The sequence below is a fragment of the Somniosus microcephalus genome, chromosome 4, assembly GCF_052327205.1.
Source record: "Somniosus microcephalus isolate GS21.2 chromosome 4, FLI_Smic_1.0, whole genome shotgun sequence".
NCBI lineage: Eukaryota > Metazoa > Chordata > Chondrichthyes > Squaliformes > Somniosidae > Somniosus > Somniosus microcephalus.
The window spans coordinates 248990302-249006818 of record NC_140990.1 but is presented as its reverse complement, the minus strand read 5'-3'; the positions used below and the strand labels follow the sequence as shown (position 1 = coordinate 249006818).

At 46.5% G+C, this 16517-nt stretch overlaps 1 protein-coding gene across 1 annotated transcript in view; it reads right to left on the bottom strand.

Moving 5' to 3' along the window:
* LOC147120356 (dynein axonemal heavy chain 11-like) overlaps window positions 1-10047 on the bottom strand; it is a 35339-nt gene extending 25292 nt beyond the window's left edge. Inside the window, exons 1-2 of the mRNA XM_085984220.1 lie at window positions 10039-10047; window positions 9452-9651 (exon numbers count right to left, since the gene is read on the bottom strand). Coding sequence (XP_085840346.1) covers window positions 9452-9651; window positions 10039-10047 — 209 coding nt within the window. The remainder of the gene's footprint in view (window positions 1-9451; window positions 9652-10038) is intronic.
* Window positions 10048-16517: the final 6470 nt, after the last annotated feature.

Genomic DNA, 16517 nt, shown 5'->3' with positions numbered 1-16517 from the left:
GTGACGACGTTGACTGGCAGTGGCTCCCGCCGTCCCGTGAGCCTTCATAATCTTCGTACGCACTCAACCTGGCGTCTGAGACCTCGATAGCTGTTTTTATCTCCAGCTGTTCTTTCTTTGACTGCACCTGGGCCCGTTGGGCCTGCAGTTGGGCCTCTTGGACCTGCAGTTGGGCCTCTTCCCGTTCAAGAGCTTGCTTCTCCGCTAAAGATGCTGCGCGCGCCATCAACGCCGCCCGTTCGGCCTCCGCTCTCATGCGTCGCGACGAGCTTGTGGTAGAAGCGACTGACCTGCGTCCAGAAACAGAGCTACCTTCTTTTCAATTTTTGCTCGGTCTGGCGGAAGTCTCTGAAATGCTATCGTCTGGTCCGACTTCATCGTCAACTTTATCTTTCTCTGCTGTATCAGCATCTTGACGAATCTTTAACATCCACTGTTCCGTGGCCTTGATATAGTCCTTAATGCTGGTTGATTTAAGATCAAACCAGTTGTGCTGATCAGCGTTTCCCTCTTCTTCAGACAGAAGTGCTAATACATCTTCATTGAGTACATTAAATTCTTCATGCAGCTTGGAGAAATCATAATACATTATGTCTTCAGCTTTCTTAATATTAGCATTATCTTCCATGAGACGATCAATTATCTTCATTTTTCCAGTTATCTGAGCTAATTTAGCCTTCCTTGCGCCTATGCTTCTATGTAACTTCTCTTGCATTGCCTTTGGGGTGAGCTTTATTTCCCTCTTTTGGCCAGCAATCTTTCTGGCTGATGGAAGCTCCTGGCTCCGTAAGGCCTCGGCCATTTTACCCGCAGCTCTTATTTAGCTTCTCAATAGAATGAACAAAGCAAGTAGCAGTCACTGTACCTTCACTTTCTTATATTGTCGTCTGGCTCCGTGACCATTCGGGTATACGTTCGCCGACGATTCCGTCCCTTCCTTCTTAGGGAGCAAGTTTTTGACTAATGTAGTGGCGCTTCTTAGTTTCCAAACAGGCAGCCACTGAGCTGTGGGGTTTTTAACAACGAGTAGACGCGTGTCGAAATAAAACGTTCCCAAATGTAGCTGTCGTCTTTTAAACTGTTTACTATAACACTTAACAAACGGAATTACAAAGCAAACACGTATAAACGAACACGGTCAAAAACTGTACTGCTCCAAACCTCACAGCTTCTGCCTCCTTCAACCACGTGCAGTTTAAACTGTAAAATGGCTGCACCCATGTGTGGCTTAGGGACTGTTCCATTGTGGCAAGAATGAAGGGGGTGTCTCGGACTATGCTACTGGAGCAAGAAAATAGGGGGTTTCTTAATACAATAAGTCGGTCAGGTAAATTAACTGTATTATGCCATTTAACCACTATTTTAAAGTATTTTCTTAAGCCTTTATGGCTCTTACAGTACCTTCTGCCCGTCGATTTTCCCCCAACAGTTATACCGTTTCCTTGCCCTTATCTTTGGCGCCAAATCAGGGGTTTTCTTTTGTCAAAGTTTTGGGCCGGCTACTTTGACAAAAGCTGGTACTTTAATTTAACGACTTTAATCGTGGCCGAAACCAAACTGATGGGTTGTGTCCCGTGTCCCGCTGAGTTTGATGCAGATAATGGGTCTTGTCTGTGCTCTGTGATTTCAGTGATGGGTTTACGTTTATCTGGCGATTAACATGACCTTTTCAAGTGCAAGTCCTTTGTTTTTGACTTCGTTACTGCTGCTACCTTTATTACCATATCAATTGCAGTCAGTCTGGAATTTTCCAATCGGTGGTGACTCAGGTTTCTTTAAGGTATTGCAGTGGTATGTCCTTCTGAAATGAGTCATGTGATCTGCCGACTCCATCTTGTGCTCTTAAAAATGTGGCCATTTCAGGGGTTTTAAAATGTAGGCTGTATTTTCCTGGATTTTGCGAAGCCTACACATCTCCCTCTCCAACAGAGTTTCCATTTTGGATACTGCTGGGGGAGATGGTTTCTCAGAGGAATGCAGCATGAGCCAAGTCTGTGGCACTACGAGTGGTTCAGCTGCACAGAAGGGGAGGAAAAAGAGTGGGAGTGCAATAGTGATAGGGGATTCTATCGTAAGGGGAACAGATAGACATTTCTGTGGCCGCAGACGTGACTCCAGGATGGTATGTTGCCTCCCTGGTGCTAGGGTCAAGGATGTCACTGAGCAGCTGCAGGACATTCTGAAGGGGGAGGGTGAACAGCCAGAGGCCGTGGTCCATATCGGTACCAACGGCATAGGTAGAAAGGGGGAGGAGGTCCTGCAAGCAGAATATAGGGAGCTAGGAAATAAATTAAAAAGCAGGACCTCAAAAGGTAGTAATCTCAGGATTACTCCCAGTGCCACGTGTTAGCGAGGGCAGAAATAGGAGAATAGACCAGATTAATGTGTGGCTGGAGAGATGGTGGAGGAGGAAGGGATTTAAATTCCTGAGGCATTGGGACCGATTCTGGGGAAGGTGGGACCTGTACAAGCTGGGTGGATTACACCTCGGCAGAACCGGGACCAATATCCTCGCAGGGGGGTTTGCTAGTGATGTTGGGAAGGATTTAAACTAGTTTGTCAGGGGGCTGGGAACCTAAGTGTGGGCCCAGAATGGAGAAACACAAAGCTGGAAGTGCAAGTTAGAAAAGTAGTCAGCAAAACTAGTAGGGAGCAGAAACAAACTGCAGAAAAATATTAAACAGGCAAAGTTGAAGGCACATGGCATTCGCAACAAGGTGGATGAATTAATGGCACTAATATAAGTAAATGGGTATGATGTAATTGCCATTACAGACACATGGTTGCAGGGTAACCAAAGCTGGGAGCTGAATGTTCCAGGGTACTCAACATTTAGGAAGGACAGACAAAAAGGAAAAGGAGGTGGCGTAGTGCTGTTAATAAGGGATGAGATCGGCACGGTAGAGATTTAAAAATCTTGGCTCGGCAGATCGTGATGTAGAACTGGAATCAGTTTGGGTGGAACTAAGAAACTGCAAAGGGTGGAAAACATTGGTGGGAGTTGTGTATAGGCCACCAAACAGTAGTGGTAATGCAGGGCACAGTATCAATCAAGAAATTAGAAGTGCATGTAACAAGGGCAATACGGTAATCATGGGGGACTTTAATCTACATATTGACTGGGCAAATCAAATTACCACTAATGGTGTGGAGGACGAATTCTTGGAATGCATGCGAGATGGTTTCCTGGATCATTATGTGGAGGAACCAACCAGGGAACAGGCTATTCTGGATCTGGTACTGTGTAATGAGAAAGGGCTAATCAATAATCTTGTGGTAAAAGGGCCTTTAAGGACAAGTGACCATAATAGATTGAATTTTACATTAAGTTTGAGAGTGATGTAGTCCAATCTGAAACTAAGGTCTTCAATCTAAACAGAGGAAACTACAAGGGTATGAGGGACAAGTTGGCCATGGTAGATTGGAAGACTACACTAAAAGGTATGAAGGTGGACATACAATGGCTAACATTTAAGGAAATAATGCATACTTTGCAACAAACATATATTCCTCTAGGGCATAAAAACCCAAAAGGAAAAGTGATCCAGCCATGGCTAACAAAAGAAATTAAAGCTAGTATTAAGTCAAAGGAGGAAGCTTATAAAGTTGCCAGAAAAAGTGGTCAGCCTGAGGATTGGGATCTTTATAGAAATCAGCAAAGGGGGACCAAGAAATTGATAAAGGGAAAATGGAATATGAGCACAAACTAGTAATAAAAAAATATATAAACAGATTGTAAAAGCTTCTATAGGTATATGAAAAGGAAAAGACTGGCAAAGGTAAATGTAGGTTCTTTACAGTCAGAGATGGGAGAATTTATAATGGGGAATGAGGAAATGGCAGAGAAATTAAATAAATACTTTGTTTCTGTCTTCACGGAGGAAGACACAAAAAACCGCCCAGAAAACCAAGGGTGTGGCGAAAATGAGGAACTTAAAGAAATTATTATTAGTAAAAAAACAGTACTAGCAAAATTAATGGGACTAAAAGTCGATAAATCTCAAGGACCGGATGACCTACATCCTAGGGTTTTGAAAGAGGTGGCCATTGGGATAGTGGACGCATTGGTTGTCATCTTCCAAAATTCTATAGATTCTGGAACGGTTCCTGCAGATTGGAGGATAGCAAATGTAACCCCGCTATTTAAGAAAGGAGGAGAGAGAAAACGGGGAACTACAGACCTGTTAGCCTCACATCAGTAGTTGGAAAAATGCTGGAATCTATTATAAAGGATGCAATAACTGGACACTTAGAAACTAATAGTAAGATTGGGCAGAGTCAACATGGATTTATGAAAGGGAAGTCCAGTTTGACAAACCTATTGGAGTTCTTTGAAGATGTAACTAGTGGAGTAGACAAAAGAGAACCAGTAGATGTGGTGTATTTGGATTTTCAGAAGGCCTTCGATAAGGTCCCACACAAGAGGTTGGTGAACAAAGTTAGGGCACATGGAATTGGGGATAATATACTAGCATGGACTGAGAATTGGTTAACAGACAGAAAACAAAGAGTAGGGATAAACGGGTCTTTTTCAGGATGGCAGGCTGTGACTAGTGGGGTACCATAAGGATCGGTACTTGGGCCCCAGCTATTCACAATCTATATCAATGATTTGGATGAGGGGACTAAATGTAACATTTCCAAATTTGCTGATGATACAAAGCTAGGTGGCAGTGTCAGTTGCGAAGAGGATGTGAAGAGGCTTCAAGGGGGTCTCGACAGGCTCAGTGAGTGGGCGAGAACATGGCAGATGGAATATAATGTGGATGTGAAGTTATCCACTTTGGTAGAAAAACAGAAAGGCAGAGTATTTCCTAAATGGTGAAAGATTGGGGAATGCAGATGCTCAAAGGGACCTGGGTGTCCTTGTACATGAGTCACTGAAAGTGAATGTGCAGGTGCAGCAAGCCATTAGGAAGGCAAATGGTATGCTGGCCTTCATTACAAGAGGATTTGCGTACAGGAGTAAAGAAGTCTTACACCAATTATATAGGGCCTTGGTGAGACCACACCTGGAGTACTGTGTACAATTTTGGTCTCCTTACCTAAGGAAGGATATACTTGCTATAGAGGGAGTGCAACGAAGGTTCACGAGATTGATTCCTGGGATGGCGGGGCTGTCATATGAGAAGAGATTGAGAAAACTAGGCCTGTATTCTCTTGAATTCAGAAGAATGAGAGGGGCTCTTATTGAAGCATACAAAATTATTACAGGGCTCGATAGGGTGGATGCTGGGAGAATGTTTCCCTTGGCTGGGGAGTCTAGAATCAGGGGCCACAGCGTAAGGATAAAGGGTGGGCCATTCAGGACTACGAGAAGGAATTTCTTCACACAGAGGGTGGTGAATCTTTGGAATTCTGTACCCCAGAGGGCGGTGGAGGCTCAGTCATTGGGTATATTCAAAATAGAAGTCGATAGATTTCTGACTAGTAAAGGCATCAAGGGGTATGGCGATAGGGCCGTGAATGGAGTTGAGGCAGATCATCAGCCATGATCTCATTGAATGGCGGAGTAGGCTCGAAGGGCCGAATGGCCTAATCCCTTCTTATGTCCTTCTTTTGTCCAAAATAAGGTTTCGTAAAAAATAAAAATGCCAAATAATTACATATTTGACATTAACATAATTAGATTTAGCCACTGGATCATCTTTTAATGTCTTCCTTAAAGTTTTTACTATAGTCTCAAAAGCCTGGGCTTCAGCTAGTGAGGGAATAATATTGACAGTTGGAGAGAGCTTTTAACCACATCTGTGCATTTGGAGATTCCACAGTTTGCAGATTTTCCCAACTTGTAATCTGTGCATCCACATGAGTTGTTGTAGAAAGTTGCGGTGTCTCATAGTCGTGAAGAGTGAGTGTTCCTGTTTTCTCAAAAATTGACCAAGCTGGTGATTGAATTTTCAAACCTTTCAAGCAAGTCTATCATTTAAACTTATTAACAGAAGCTTTTCTATTATGAACTGCTCATGGACTGACAATACCTGTGGATTAGAGCAGGTGTGATTTCTTTGTTGAATGATAGAAAACAAAGATCATTTATCAAGAATATATTTCTTTTTTTAGTTGAAAAGTCAAGTTAAAAATCTCTCTTCTAAACCAATTTGAGTCTTAAGGAAATAAATATATAAGCTTGTAAACTGCATAAATAATAAACCTTTTGAGTATTTTAGGAGTATTTTTTGTTCATGAATAATTAGGTTTATGAAAGATTATACAAGTTATCAAACTCACTAATAGTGTGCTTAAAAGATAAATTTCCTGCTTCTGTGCTCTTGGCGCATACTGTGTGCATGCATCAAGAAATTATAGCCCCCTAGTCCATGACTTTGTATCCATTAATTTAAATAGATGGAAAGTTACAGGGTGGACGTTCTTGGACCACAGAAGCAGAACATTTACCCTTTAAGACAGGAATGTAAAGACAGGAACCAGCTGATGACAGGTAAAATGGTGGAGAGAAACCAGTGGAGGCAAAAAGGGACTGTGAATCGGTCAAGGCGGAGGCTAACTGACATGAATATGGTGACGGAAGGTGACACCAACTAGTCTGAAAAGGGCCTAGAGCAGTTTAGGTCCTATTCGCCTGGACCCCTTGCCACCCCCAAATAATGGGAAAAGTTGGCAAGTGCATGTATGCAAGATTTTAAATATATTATAAATAATATTCTGTCCCCCTCCAACTATGAAGTAGTCCAGACTTCCAAAAATCTTCCACAACCAATTTACTATTTCCCACCAGAACTGAAAGAGGATTGGACATTCATAGAACATAAGCAGTAATGCAGCATTATTTTTGCCATATCCAGTACTTTTTTTTCAGCAATAGCCTTGACGTGCAAAACCCAAGGCAGGCATCTGGATTTGACTACATCTATAAATTCTTGTAAAAGCTTTATTGATTTTTCATAGACTGTAGGCTCCAAAAAAAACATATCTATTCTTTCTTGCAATAAATTAAAATATAGTTACACTTCAGACAACACTATAGATTGGGCTAAGCGACCTCACAATCAACGGATCAGCTCAAAGCTCTGCAGTCCTGCCACATCCAGTCGTGAATGGTGGTGGACCATTAAACAACTAGCAGGAGGAGGAGGCTCCATGAATATCCCCATCCTCAATGATGGTGGAGCCCAGCACGTGAGGGCAAAAGACAAAGCTAAAGCGCATGCAACCATCATCAGCCAGAAGTGCTGAGTGGATGATCCGTATCGGCCTCCTCCTGAGGCCCCCACCATCACAGAAGCCAGTTTTCAGCCAATTCGATTCACTCCACGAGAGATCAAGAAACGGCTGAGCGCACTGGATACAGCAAAGGCTATGGGTCCCGACAACATCCCGGCTGTCGTGCTGAAGACTTGTGCTCCAGAACTAGCCGCGCCTCTAGCCAAGCTGTTCAGTACAGCTACAACACTCACATCTATCCGACAATGTGGAAAACTGCCCAGGTATGTCCCGTTTACAAAAAGCAGGACAAATCCAATCCGGCCAATTACCGCCACATCAGTCTACTCTCAATCATCAGCAAAGTGATGGAAGGGGTCATCGTCAGTGCTATCAAGCTGCACTTACTCACCAATAACCTGCTCACTGATGCCCAGTTTGGGTTCTGCCAAGACCACTCAGCTCCCAACCTCATTACATCCTTGGTCCAAACATGGACAAAGGAGCTGAATTCCAGAGGTGAGGGGACAGTGACTGCCCTTGACATCAAGGCAGCGTTTGACCGTGTGTGGCATCAAGGAGCCCGAGTAAAATTGAACTCAAAGGGGATCGGGTGGGGGGGGGGGGGGTGGGGGGGGCGGAAAACACTCCACTGGCTGGAGTCATACCTAGCACAAAGGAAGATGGTTGTGGCGGTTGGAGGTTAATCATCACAGCCCCAGGACATTGCTGCAGGAGTTCCTCAGGGCAGTGTCCTACGCCCAACCATCTTCAGCTGCTTCATTAATGACCTTCTCTCCAACATAAGGTCAGAAATGGGGATGTTCAGTGCCATTCACAACTCCTCGGGTAATGAAGCAGTCCATGCCCACATGTAACATGACCTGGGCGACGTTCAGGCTTGGGCTGATAAGTGGCAGGTAATGTTCACGCCACACAAGGACTATCTCCAAGCGAGATAGCTACAAGCGAGAGTCTAACCACCGCCCCTTGACATTCAACGGCATTACCATTGCCGAATCCCCCGCCATCAGCATCCTGGGGGTCACCATTGACCAGAAACTTAACTGGACCAGCCACATAAATACTGTGGCAACAAGAGCAGGTCAGAGGCTAGGTATTCTGCAGCAAGTGTCTCACCTCCCGACTCTCCAAAGCCTTTCCACCATCTACAAGGCACAAGTAAGGAGTGTGATGGAATACTCTCCACTTGCCTGGATGAGTGCAGCTCCAACAACACAAACAGCTCAACACCATCCAGGAAAAAGCAGCTCGCTTGATTGGCACCCAATCCACCACCTTAAACATTCACTCCCTCCACCACCGGCGTACTGTGGCTGCAGTGTGTACCATCTACAAGATGCACTGCAGCACCTCCCAAACCCGTGACCTCTTCCACCTGGAAGGACAAGGACAGCAGGCGCATGAGAACACCACCATCTCCAAGTTCCCCTCCAAGTCACACACCATCCGGACTTGGAAGTATATCGCCGTTCCTTCATCGTCACTGGGTCAAAATCCTAGAACTCCCTATCTAACAGCACTGTGGGAGTACCTTTACCACACGGACTGCAGCGGTTCAAGGCGGCGGCTCACCACCAACTTCTCAAGGGCAATTAGGGATGGGCAATAAATGCAGGACTTGCCAGCGACGCCCACATCCCACAAACGAATAAAAAAACCACTGTAGTATCTCTTCACCTATGTGATATGCACAACAAATTGGAAATGCTGATCTGAACAATCAGTTTCTCAAATGTCAAGTTTCTCAAATGTCAGTGATAATTTATCAGAAAGCAAGAGCAGAGCTTCTGGGATTCATATTCCATGTGATGGTTGATTACTAATAAGGTTACACTCTCTCAGGTGGTGATTCAACATAATGTTGATATAATGCATCTTGAAAAGAAAAAGACCATTATCAATTTCACATTATCAGAATGCAATGCATCAGAGGTGTGCAATCATATTTATAACTACCATTATCAGGTTCTGTAACTTTAGATGGATTAAAAACTGCTCATCAATCTTCTCCCTTAATTTCCTCAAGGTTTATTATAAATATTAAAATAATTAAGTTTCTGATGTAACCCATCACAATATCAATATTTAACATAGAAGACCTTCAAAAAATTGTAATAGGCAGGATTACCATCACCTTATGAAGTCATGAATAACTTTTTCCAAAAGCAAACAAAGAACATGCAACAGTTGCTAATGACTACTTATGGGAAATCAGTAAGTTTGGGGGGAAAAAGTGTCAGAATGTGGAAGTGAAAGAACATACTTATCTGGAATTTCCATTTCTTGGTTTTCAAAGATACTTTCAGGAACCAGAGGCAATGGCAAAATAGTTTTCCCTTCCATTTGGCCATGAACAACAAATATTTTGCTTTTTATCATTTCCATATGTTTTCTGACATCATGGGATACAGCTTGTGGCCACCCCAAGTGATTATTTGTATTGGATAAAACAGGAACCAGAACCTGGAAATGCATGAATTACTTAAGTAAGCAAAAACAACAAAAAGAATATATGGTAAAACACAAAGTCGAACTAACTAGAGATCAACATTAAATTAACATATGTAACATTGAGAAGCAGCTGAGTACACTGGACACAACAAAACTTATGGCCCTGGCTGTAGTCCTGTAGAACAAAACTAATCAATTATTTTTCGAGCCACGCTACCCCAGTGCAACTATGACACTTGCATCTACCCGACAATGTGGAAAATTGCGTAGGTATGTCCTACCCCAAAAAAATCAGGATAAATCTAACCCAGCCAATAACCATGCTAGCAGTCTCCTCCCAATCATAACTAAAGTGATGGAAGAAATAGTCAATAGTGTCATCACATGACATCTACTCACCAATAACATGCTCGTCAGTCAGTTCAGGTTCTGCCAGAACCACTCAGCATTGGACCTCATTATAGCCTTGATCCAGATATGTAAACTTGAGCTGGATGCATTCCAGTCAGCATTCAGCTGGCAAATCTGGTCAATAGGGGGTCATATGGAAAACACTTCAGTGGCTGGAGTTATACTTGGCATACAGGAAGATGGTTGTGGTAATCAGAGCCAATCATCTCAACCCCAGGATATAACTGGCAGTTTTAGGCCACAGCTGGAATACTGCGTGCAGTTCTGGTCGCCACAGGAGGGATGTGATTGCATTGGAGAGAGTGCAGAGGAGATTCACCAGGATGTTACTTGGGCTGGACCGCTTCAGCTATGAAGAGAGACTGGACAGGCTGGGTTTGTTTTCCTTAGAGCAGAGAAGGCTGGGGTGTACAAAATTATAAGGGCATAGATAGGGTAGATAGAAAGGAACTTTTCCCCTTAGTAGAGGGGTCAATAACCAGGGGGGCATAGTTTCAAGGAGGTTTAGAGGGGATTTGAGGAAAAACTTTTTCACCCAGAGAGTGGTTATAATTGTAATGATCAGTAACATGTCATTCTAGAATGGTACACTAGGTGGAGCTGTATGTATATAAGAGTAGGCTACCCACAAGGCAGTAGTCAAGATGGATGCTGTACAAGTCCACATGGCATGAATAAAGTGACTAGCTAGAAGCTAGCTGTTCATAATGAAAACGACTAGTTATTAATGAACATAACATGGTACCAGGATTGGTCAAATCTGCTGAAAATTGTGAAACGCAACATGGAGACTTTGAAGCCACCGGAGGGTTTGAAACTCACAGGGAATGTCGACTGCAATTGGCGGACTTTCAAACAACAATTCGAACTCTACATTGCTGCCATCGGATTCGGTGCGAAGCCAGACGCAAGGAAAATAGCGTTGCTGCTCACAGTTGCAGGCCCGCAGGCGATAGAGGTATTTAACACGTTTGTATTTGATCCAGAGCAGGACAGAGAAAAATTGGAAAATGTGCTAAAGAAATTTGATACACATTGTTCTCCCAAAAAGAATGAGACCTATGAGAGATACGTGTTCTGTTCACGGACACAGCAGCAAAATCAGACTTTTGATAGCTTTGTGACCGATCTGAAACTGAAAGCACAGACATGTAATTTCTCTGACCTGAAATCATCCATGATTCGTGACCAGATTGTGTTTGGTATTCATGATAAAAAGGTCAGGGAACGTCTGTTGAGAGAAACCGAACTAACATTGGAAAATGCTGTGAAAATATGCCAAGCCAGTGAGCTAGCTCAACAGCACGCGAAGACTTTCAGTGAAATTAATAATAATGCGATTGTAGTAAGTGATAGTGCTGCTGTGTCCTACAAGGGGAAGAAACGTGGGCAGAACAGAAATGAAAAGCAATCGGAGAAAGGAATTTTTAATTGTACACGCTGTGGGTACAAACACCAGTCACGACAATGCCCAGCGTTTGGAAAAATGTGCACAAAATGTCATGGAAAGAATCACTTTGCCAAACAATGCTTTTCAAAAGTAAAAACAAAGAAAGGGCAACAAGTCCAAGTCAATATAATTGAGGACACTGATTTAAGTGACACATTTTTTATAAGAATGGTGTCATGTGACAATATAGAAAAGGATACAGAAAATGTGCAGCCCTCAGGAATGGGCAATGCTGAATATAAAGTTAATGCAGTAAAAGAGGACAAATGGATGATCCCACTGCAGGTAAATGTTACATTGAAACTAGACACTGGGGCAAAAGCAAACTTAATCAGTATGAGTGACATTAAAAACATGAAAGAAAAGCCCAAAATACAGAAAAAGTCAGTACTACTGAAGGACTATGATGGACAGAAAATAGATAGCTTAGGTGTATGCACACTTAAAGTGACAGTCAAAGACAAAGTGCATCGTCTCATGTTTTCTGTTGTGGCTGAAGGACTTGATTCACTACTAGGTGACAAAGCTTGTGAGGACTTAGAATTGGTCAAGAGAGTCTACCGTATAAACTGTGCCATAAGCAGACCAGATGACTCGGTGGATTCTGTAGTGAGTTAATTTTCAGGATGTGTTCAAAGGATTTGGAGTTCTACCATTCACTTACAAGATCCAGCTAAAGGAGGATGCTCAGCCAGTGGTACATGCTCCACGGAGAGTTCCAGCACCCCTGCGTGACTGGCTCAAGAAAGAACTGGACAGAATGACCACACTAGGAGTCATCAGGAAAGTCGAAGAGCCAACAGACTGGGTTAACTCCATGGTATATGTAAAGAAAAAGAACAATGATCTAAGAGTATGCATGGATCCAAAGGACTTAAATGCAAACATAAAACGTGAACACTACCAGATTCCTGTGGTAAACCACTTTTATCGTTCACTATCGTTACACTATAGTTATCACTGTTGTATTGTTATCACTGTTCTCACTGTTGTATCACTATACGAGGTCGCCTCTTGTCGCGCTGTTATACCTGGGCTGACCACCTCCGACTCCGCCCATGGCTCCACCTACCTGCCCAGGTATAAAGGTAGTCGACTGGCTGGTATTCCTCCTTGTTGGACCCGATCACCCACGAGGGTGGGCTCTGTTATTTAGTCAATAAAAACCTTTAGTTACGTTCCTAACTCGTCGCTTTTTATTGGACGAATTGATAGGTATATCAATTTTATTGACTAAATTTTAAAGATGTCTACTACTGGCCAGCCAGAAGCCCTCCCAGAAGCACAGCCACAGCAGCTTTCAGACACCGGGCTACGCCAGCCGGCTTGGCTGCAAGCCCTCAAACCACCGTACCTGGATCTAAACCCACAGGCAGCAAACTCAGCCCTCAACTTCAAACACTGGCTGGACTGCTTCGAATCCTACCTGGAAGAATCCGGCGTCCCTCAGAGATCCAAACTAAGAGTTCTGAACGCCCAAGCGAGCCCGAGAGTATACGCACTCATCCAGGACACGACTACATACGAGGCCGCTATCAACCTACTGAAACAGCAGTACCGGAGCCCAGTAAATTACATGTACACCAGGCACCTCCTAAGATCCCGCCCGCAACAGCCAGGAGAGTCTGTAGCTGAATTTTTACGGGCGCTAAGAGCACTCGGCAGGAACTGTGACTTTAAAGCGGTGACGGCTGTTGAAAATACGGAAGATAATATCCGCGATGCCTTTGTGAAAGGCCTACGGTCCGACTACTCACGGCAAAGACTGCTTGAAGCTAAAGACCTCGACCTGGACAAAGCTGAAGCCCTCGCTCTCTCCCTAGAGGTGGCCCATCAGGACCAGGAGGCGTTTTCCAGGTACTGCTCGCGACCCTGGGACTCGGGCCTGACCCCTACCGCAATACCCTTCGCAGCGCCGCCCCCGGGACCTACCTCAGCGTCGGCGTCCCGGACCCGACCGGGACCGCCACCCCCGGTACCGGCTCCGACATCGGGCACCCGCGATCGGGCCGCCGGCTGCTTCTTTTGCGGCCAGGAGAAGCACCCGAGGTCGCGCTGCCCAGCCAGGAACTCTACCTGCTCAACCTGCAGGAAGAAAGGCCACTTCTCTAAGGCCTGCAGGAGCGGATCTTCAGAGGCCAGCAGTGCCTCATGCGAACTGTGGGGGCAGCCATCTTCTTTCAAGGCAACTGAGGCCAGCATCCCCACACGTGAGTCATGGGGGCGGCCATCTTTGATCAAGGCAACCGACCCCAATAGTGCCTCATGTGAGTTATGGGGGCAGCCATCTTCTCCGCCATTTTGTCCTACCTCGTGGGAGGCGCCATTTTACCCACCACGCCCGACTGCCACCGGGCCCCCGGACCCGACGACCGCCTCGCCCGCAGACGACAACGACTCGCTCACCTACACACTAGCCTCCGTCACTCTGGATCAAGCCCGCCCACACCACCTGTCCAAGTCGATGATGGACATCAAAGTAAACGGCCACGCCACGACCTGCCTGTTCGACAGCGGAAGCACGGAGAGCTTCATCCACCCAGACACGGTGAGCCACTACTCCCTCCCTGTCCTGCCAACGCGCAACCGAATCTCGATGGCATCGAGGTCCCACGCCACGGACATTAGCGGCTACTGTGTTGTGACCTTGTCGGTTAAGGGTACGGAGTATAAAAATTTTAAACTCCTCGTCCTCCCCCAGCTCTGCGCTGCCGTCCTACTAGGGCTGGACTTCCAATCCCACCTCCAAAGTGTAACCCTAGCATACGGTGGACCCCTCCCCCCACTCACAGTCGACAACCAGCGAATGTTAAACCGCCCACCGCGTAACACCTGCAGCCTATCCACCCTCAAGGTGCCGCCACCTTCCCTGTTCGCTAACCTCACCCCCGACTGCAAACCCGTCGCTACCAAGAGCAGGCGGTACAGCGCTAGGGACAGAGCCGTCATTAGCTCTGAGGTGCGGCGCCTCCTGAAAGAGGGCATTATCGAGGGGAGCAACAGCCCCTGGCGTGCCCAGGTCGTGGTCGTTAAGACCGGCGATAAAAATCGCCTGGTCATCGACTACAGCCAGACCATAAACAGATACACCCAGCTGGACGCATACCCCCTTCCCCGCATATCTGACATGGTCAATCAGATTGCACAATACCGCGTATTCTCGACCATCGACCTTAAGTCGGCCTACCACCAACTCCCTATCCACCCCGAGGACCGCCAGTACACCGCCTTCGAGGCGAATGGGCGCCTATACCACTTCCTTAGGGTCCCCTTCGGTGTCACCAACGGGGTCTCGGTCTTCCAAAGGGAGATGGACCGGATGGTTGACCAGAACGGACTGCAGGCCACATTCCCCTATCTAGATAACGTCACCATCTGCGGCCGCGACCGGCAGGACCATGACGTGAATCTGGAGAAATTCCTCCGTACGGCCCAACGGCTGAACCTCACCTACAATAAGGAGAAATGTGTGTTTAACACCTCGCGCCTTGCCATCCTTGGCTGTGTAGTAGAGAACGGAGTCATCGGCCCCGACCCCGAAAGAATGCGCCCCCTCATGGAGCTACCCCTCCCCCACTGCCCTAAGGCACTTAAGAGAACCCTGGGGCTCTTCGCCTACTATGCCCAATGGGTGCCCAATTATGCGGACAAAGCCAGACCCCTCATGAAGTCCACATCCTTCCCCCTCACGGAGGAAGCGTGCGCGGCCTTCTCCCTCATCAAGGGAGACATAGCCAAGGCCACAATGGACGCAGTGGATGAGTCCATCCCCTTCCAAGTGGAGAGCGATGCATCCGACTTCGCCCTAGCCGCTACCCTTAACCAGGAGGGGAGGCCGGTGGCCTTCTTCTCAAGGACCCTACAGGGCCCCGAGATCCGACACTCGTCGGTCAAGAAGGAAGCCCAGGCAATTGTGGAGGCGGTACGGCGCTGGAGGCATTACCTGGCAGGCAAACGATTTACCCTCCTCACCGACCAACGTTCAGTTGCTTTCATGTTTAATAACAAGCTGAGGGGCAAAATCAAGAATGACAAGATCTTGAGGTGGAGAATCGAGCTATCCACCTACGATTATGATATCTTGTACCGGCCAGGTAAGCTGAACGAACCCCCTGATGCTCTTTCACGAATTACATGCGCCAGCGCGCATATTGATAGACTTCAGACCCTCCACAACGACCTCTGCCACCCTGGGGTCACCAGACTTTACCATTTCATTAAGGCCCGCAACCTGACCTACTCCATCGAGGAGGTCAGGACCATGACCAGGAACTGCCAGACCTGCGCCGAGTGCAAACCGCACTTCTATAGGCCGGACAGAGCAAGCCTGATCAAGGCCACCCGCCCCTTCGAGCGCCTGAGCATCGACTTTAAGGGGCCTCTACCGTCATCTGACCGCAATGTGTACTTCCTCAACATCGTTGATGAGTACTCCCGTTTCCCTTTTGCCTTCCCCTGCCCAGACATGACCAGTACCACGGTCATCAAGTGCCTGAACGACCTCTTCGCCTTGTTCGGGTTCCCGAACTATATACATAGTGACCGGGGCTCCTCCTTCATGAGCGAGGAACTCCGTCAGTTCCTACTAGCGAGAGGTATTGCAGCAAATAGGACCACCAGCTACAACCCCCGAGGGAACGGCCAGGTGGAAAGAGAGAACGCGACGGTATGGAAGGCCGTCCTCTTAGCCTTAAAGTCTAAGGGCCTCCCAACCTCCCGCTGGCAGGAAGTCCTCCCGACAGCGCTGCACTCCATCCGGTCACTACTTTGCACTGCTGTTAACGCCACCCCCCATGAACGAATGTTTGTTTTCCCCAGGAAGTCGACTACGGGAACCACTCTACCAACCTGGCTGACCTCTCCGGGGCCCGTCTTGCTGCGAAAACACGTGAGGGCCCATAAAATGGACCCCCTGGTCGAGAGGGTGAACCTCCTGCACGCCAACCCCCAGTACGCCTGCGTGGCTTACCCAGACGGGCGGGAGGACACTGTCTCCTTACGAGACCTCGCACCCTCG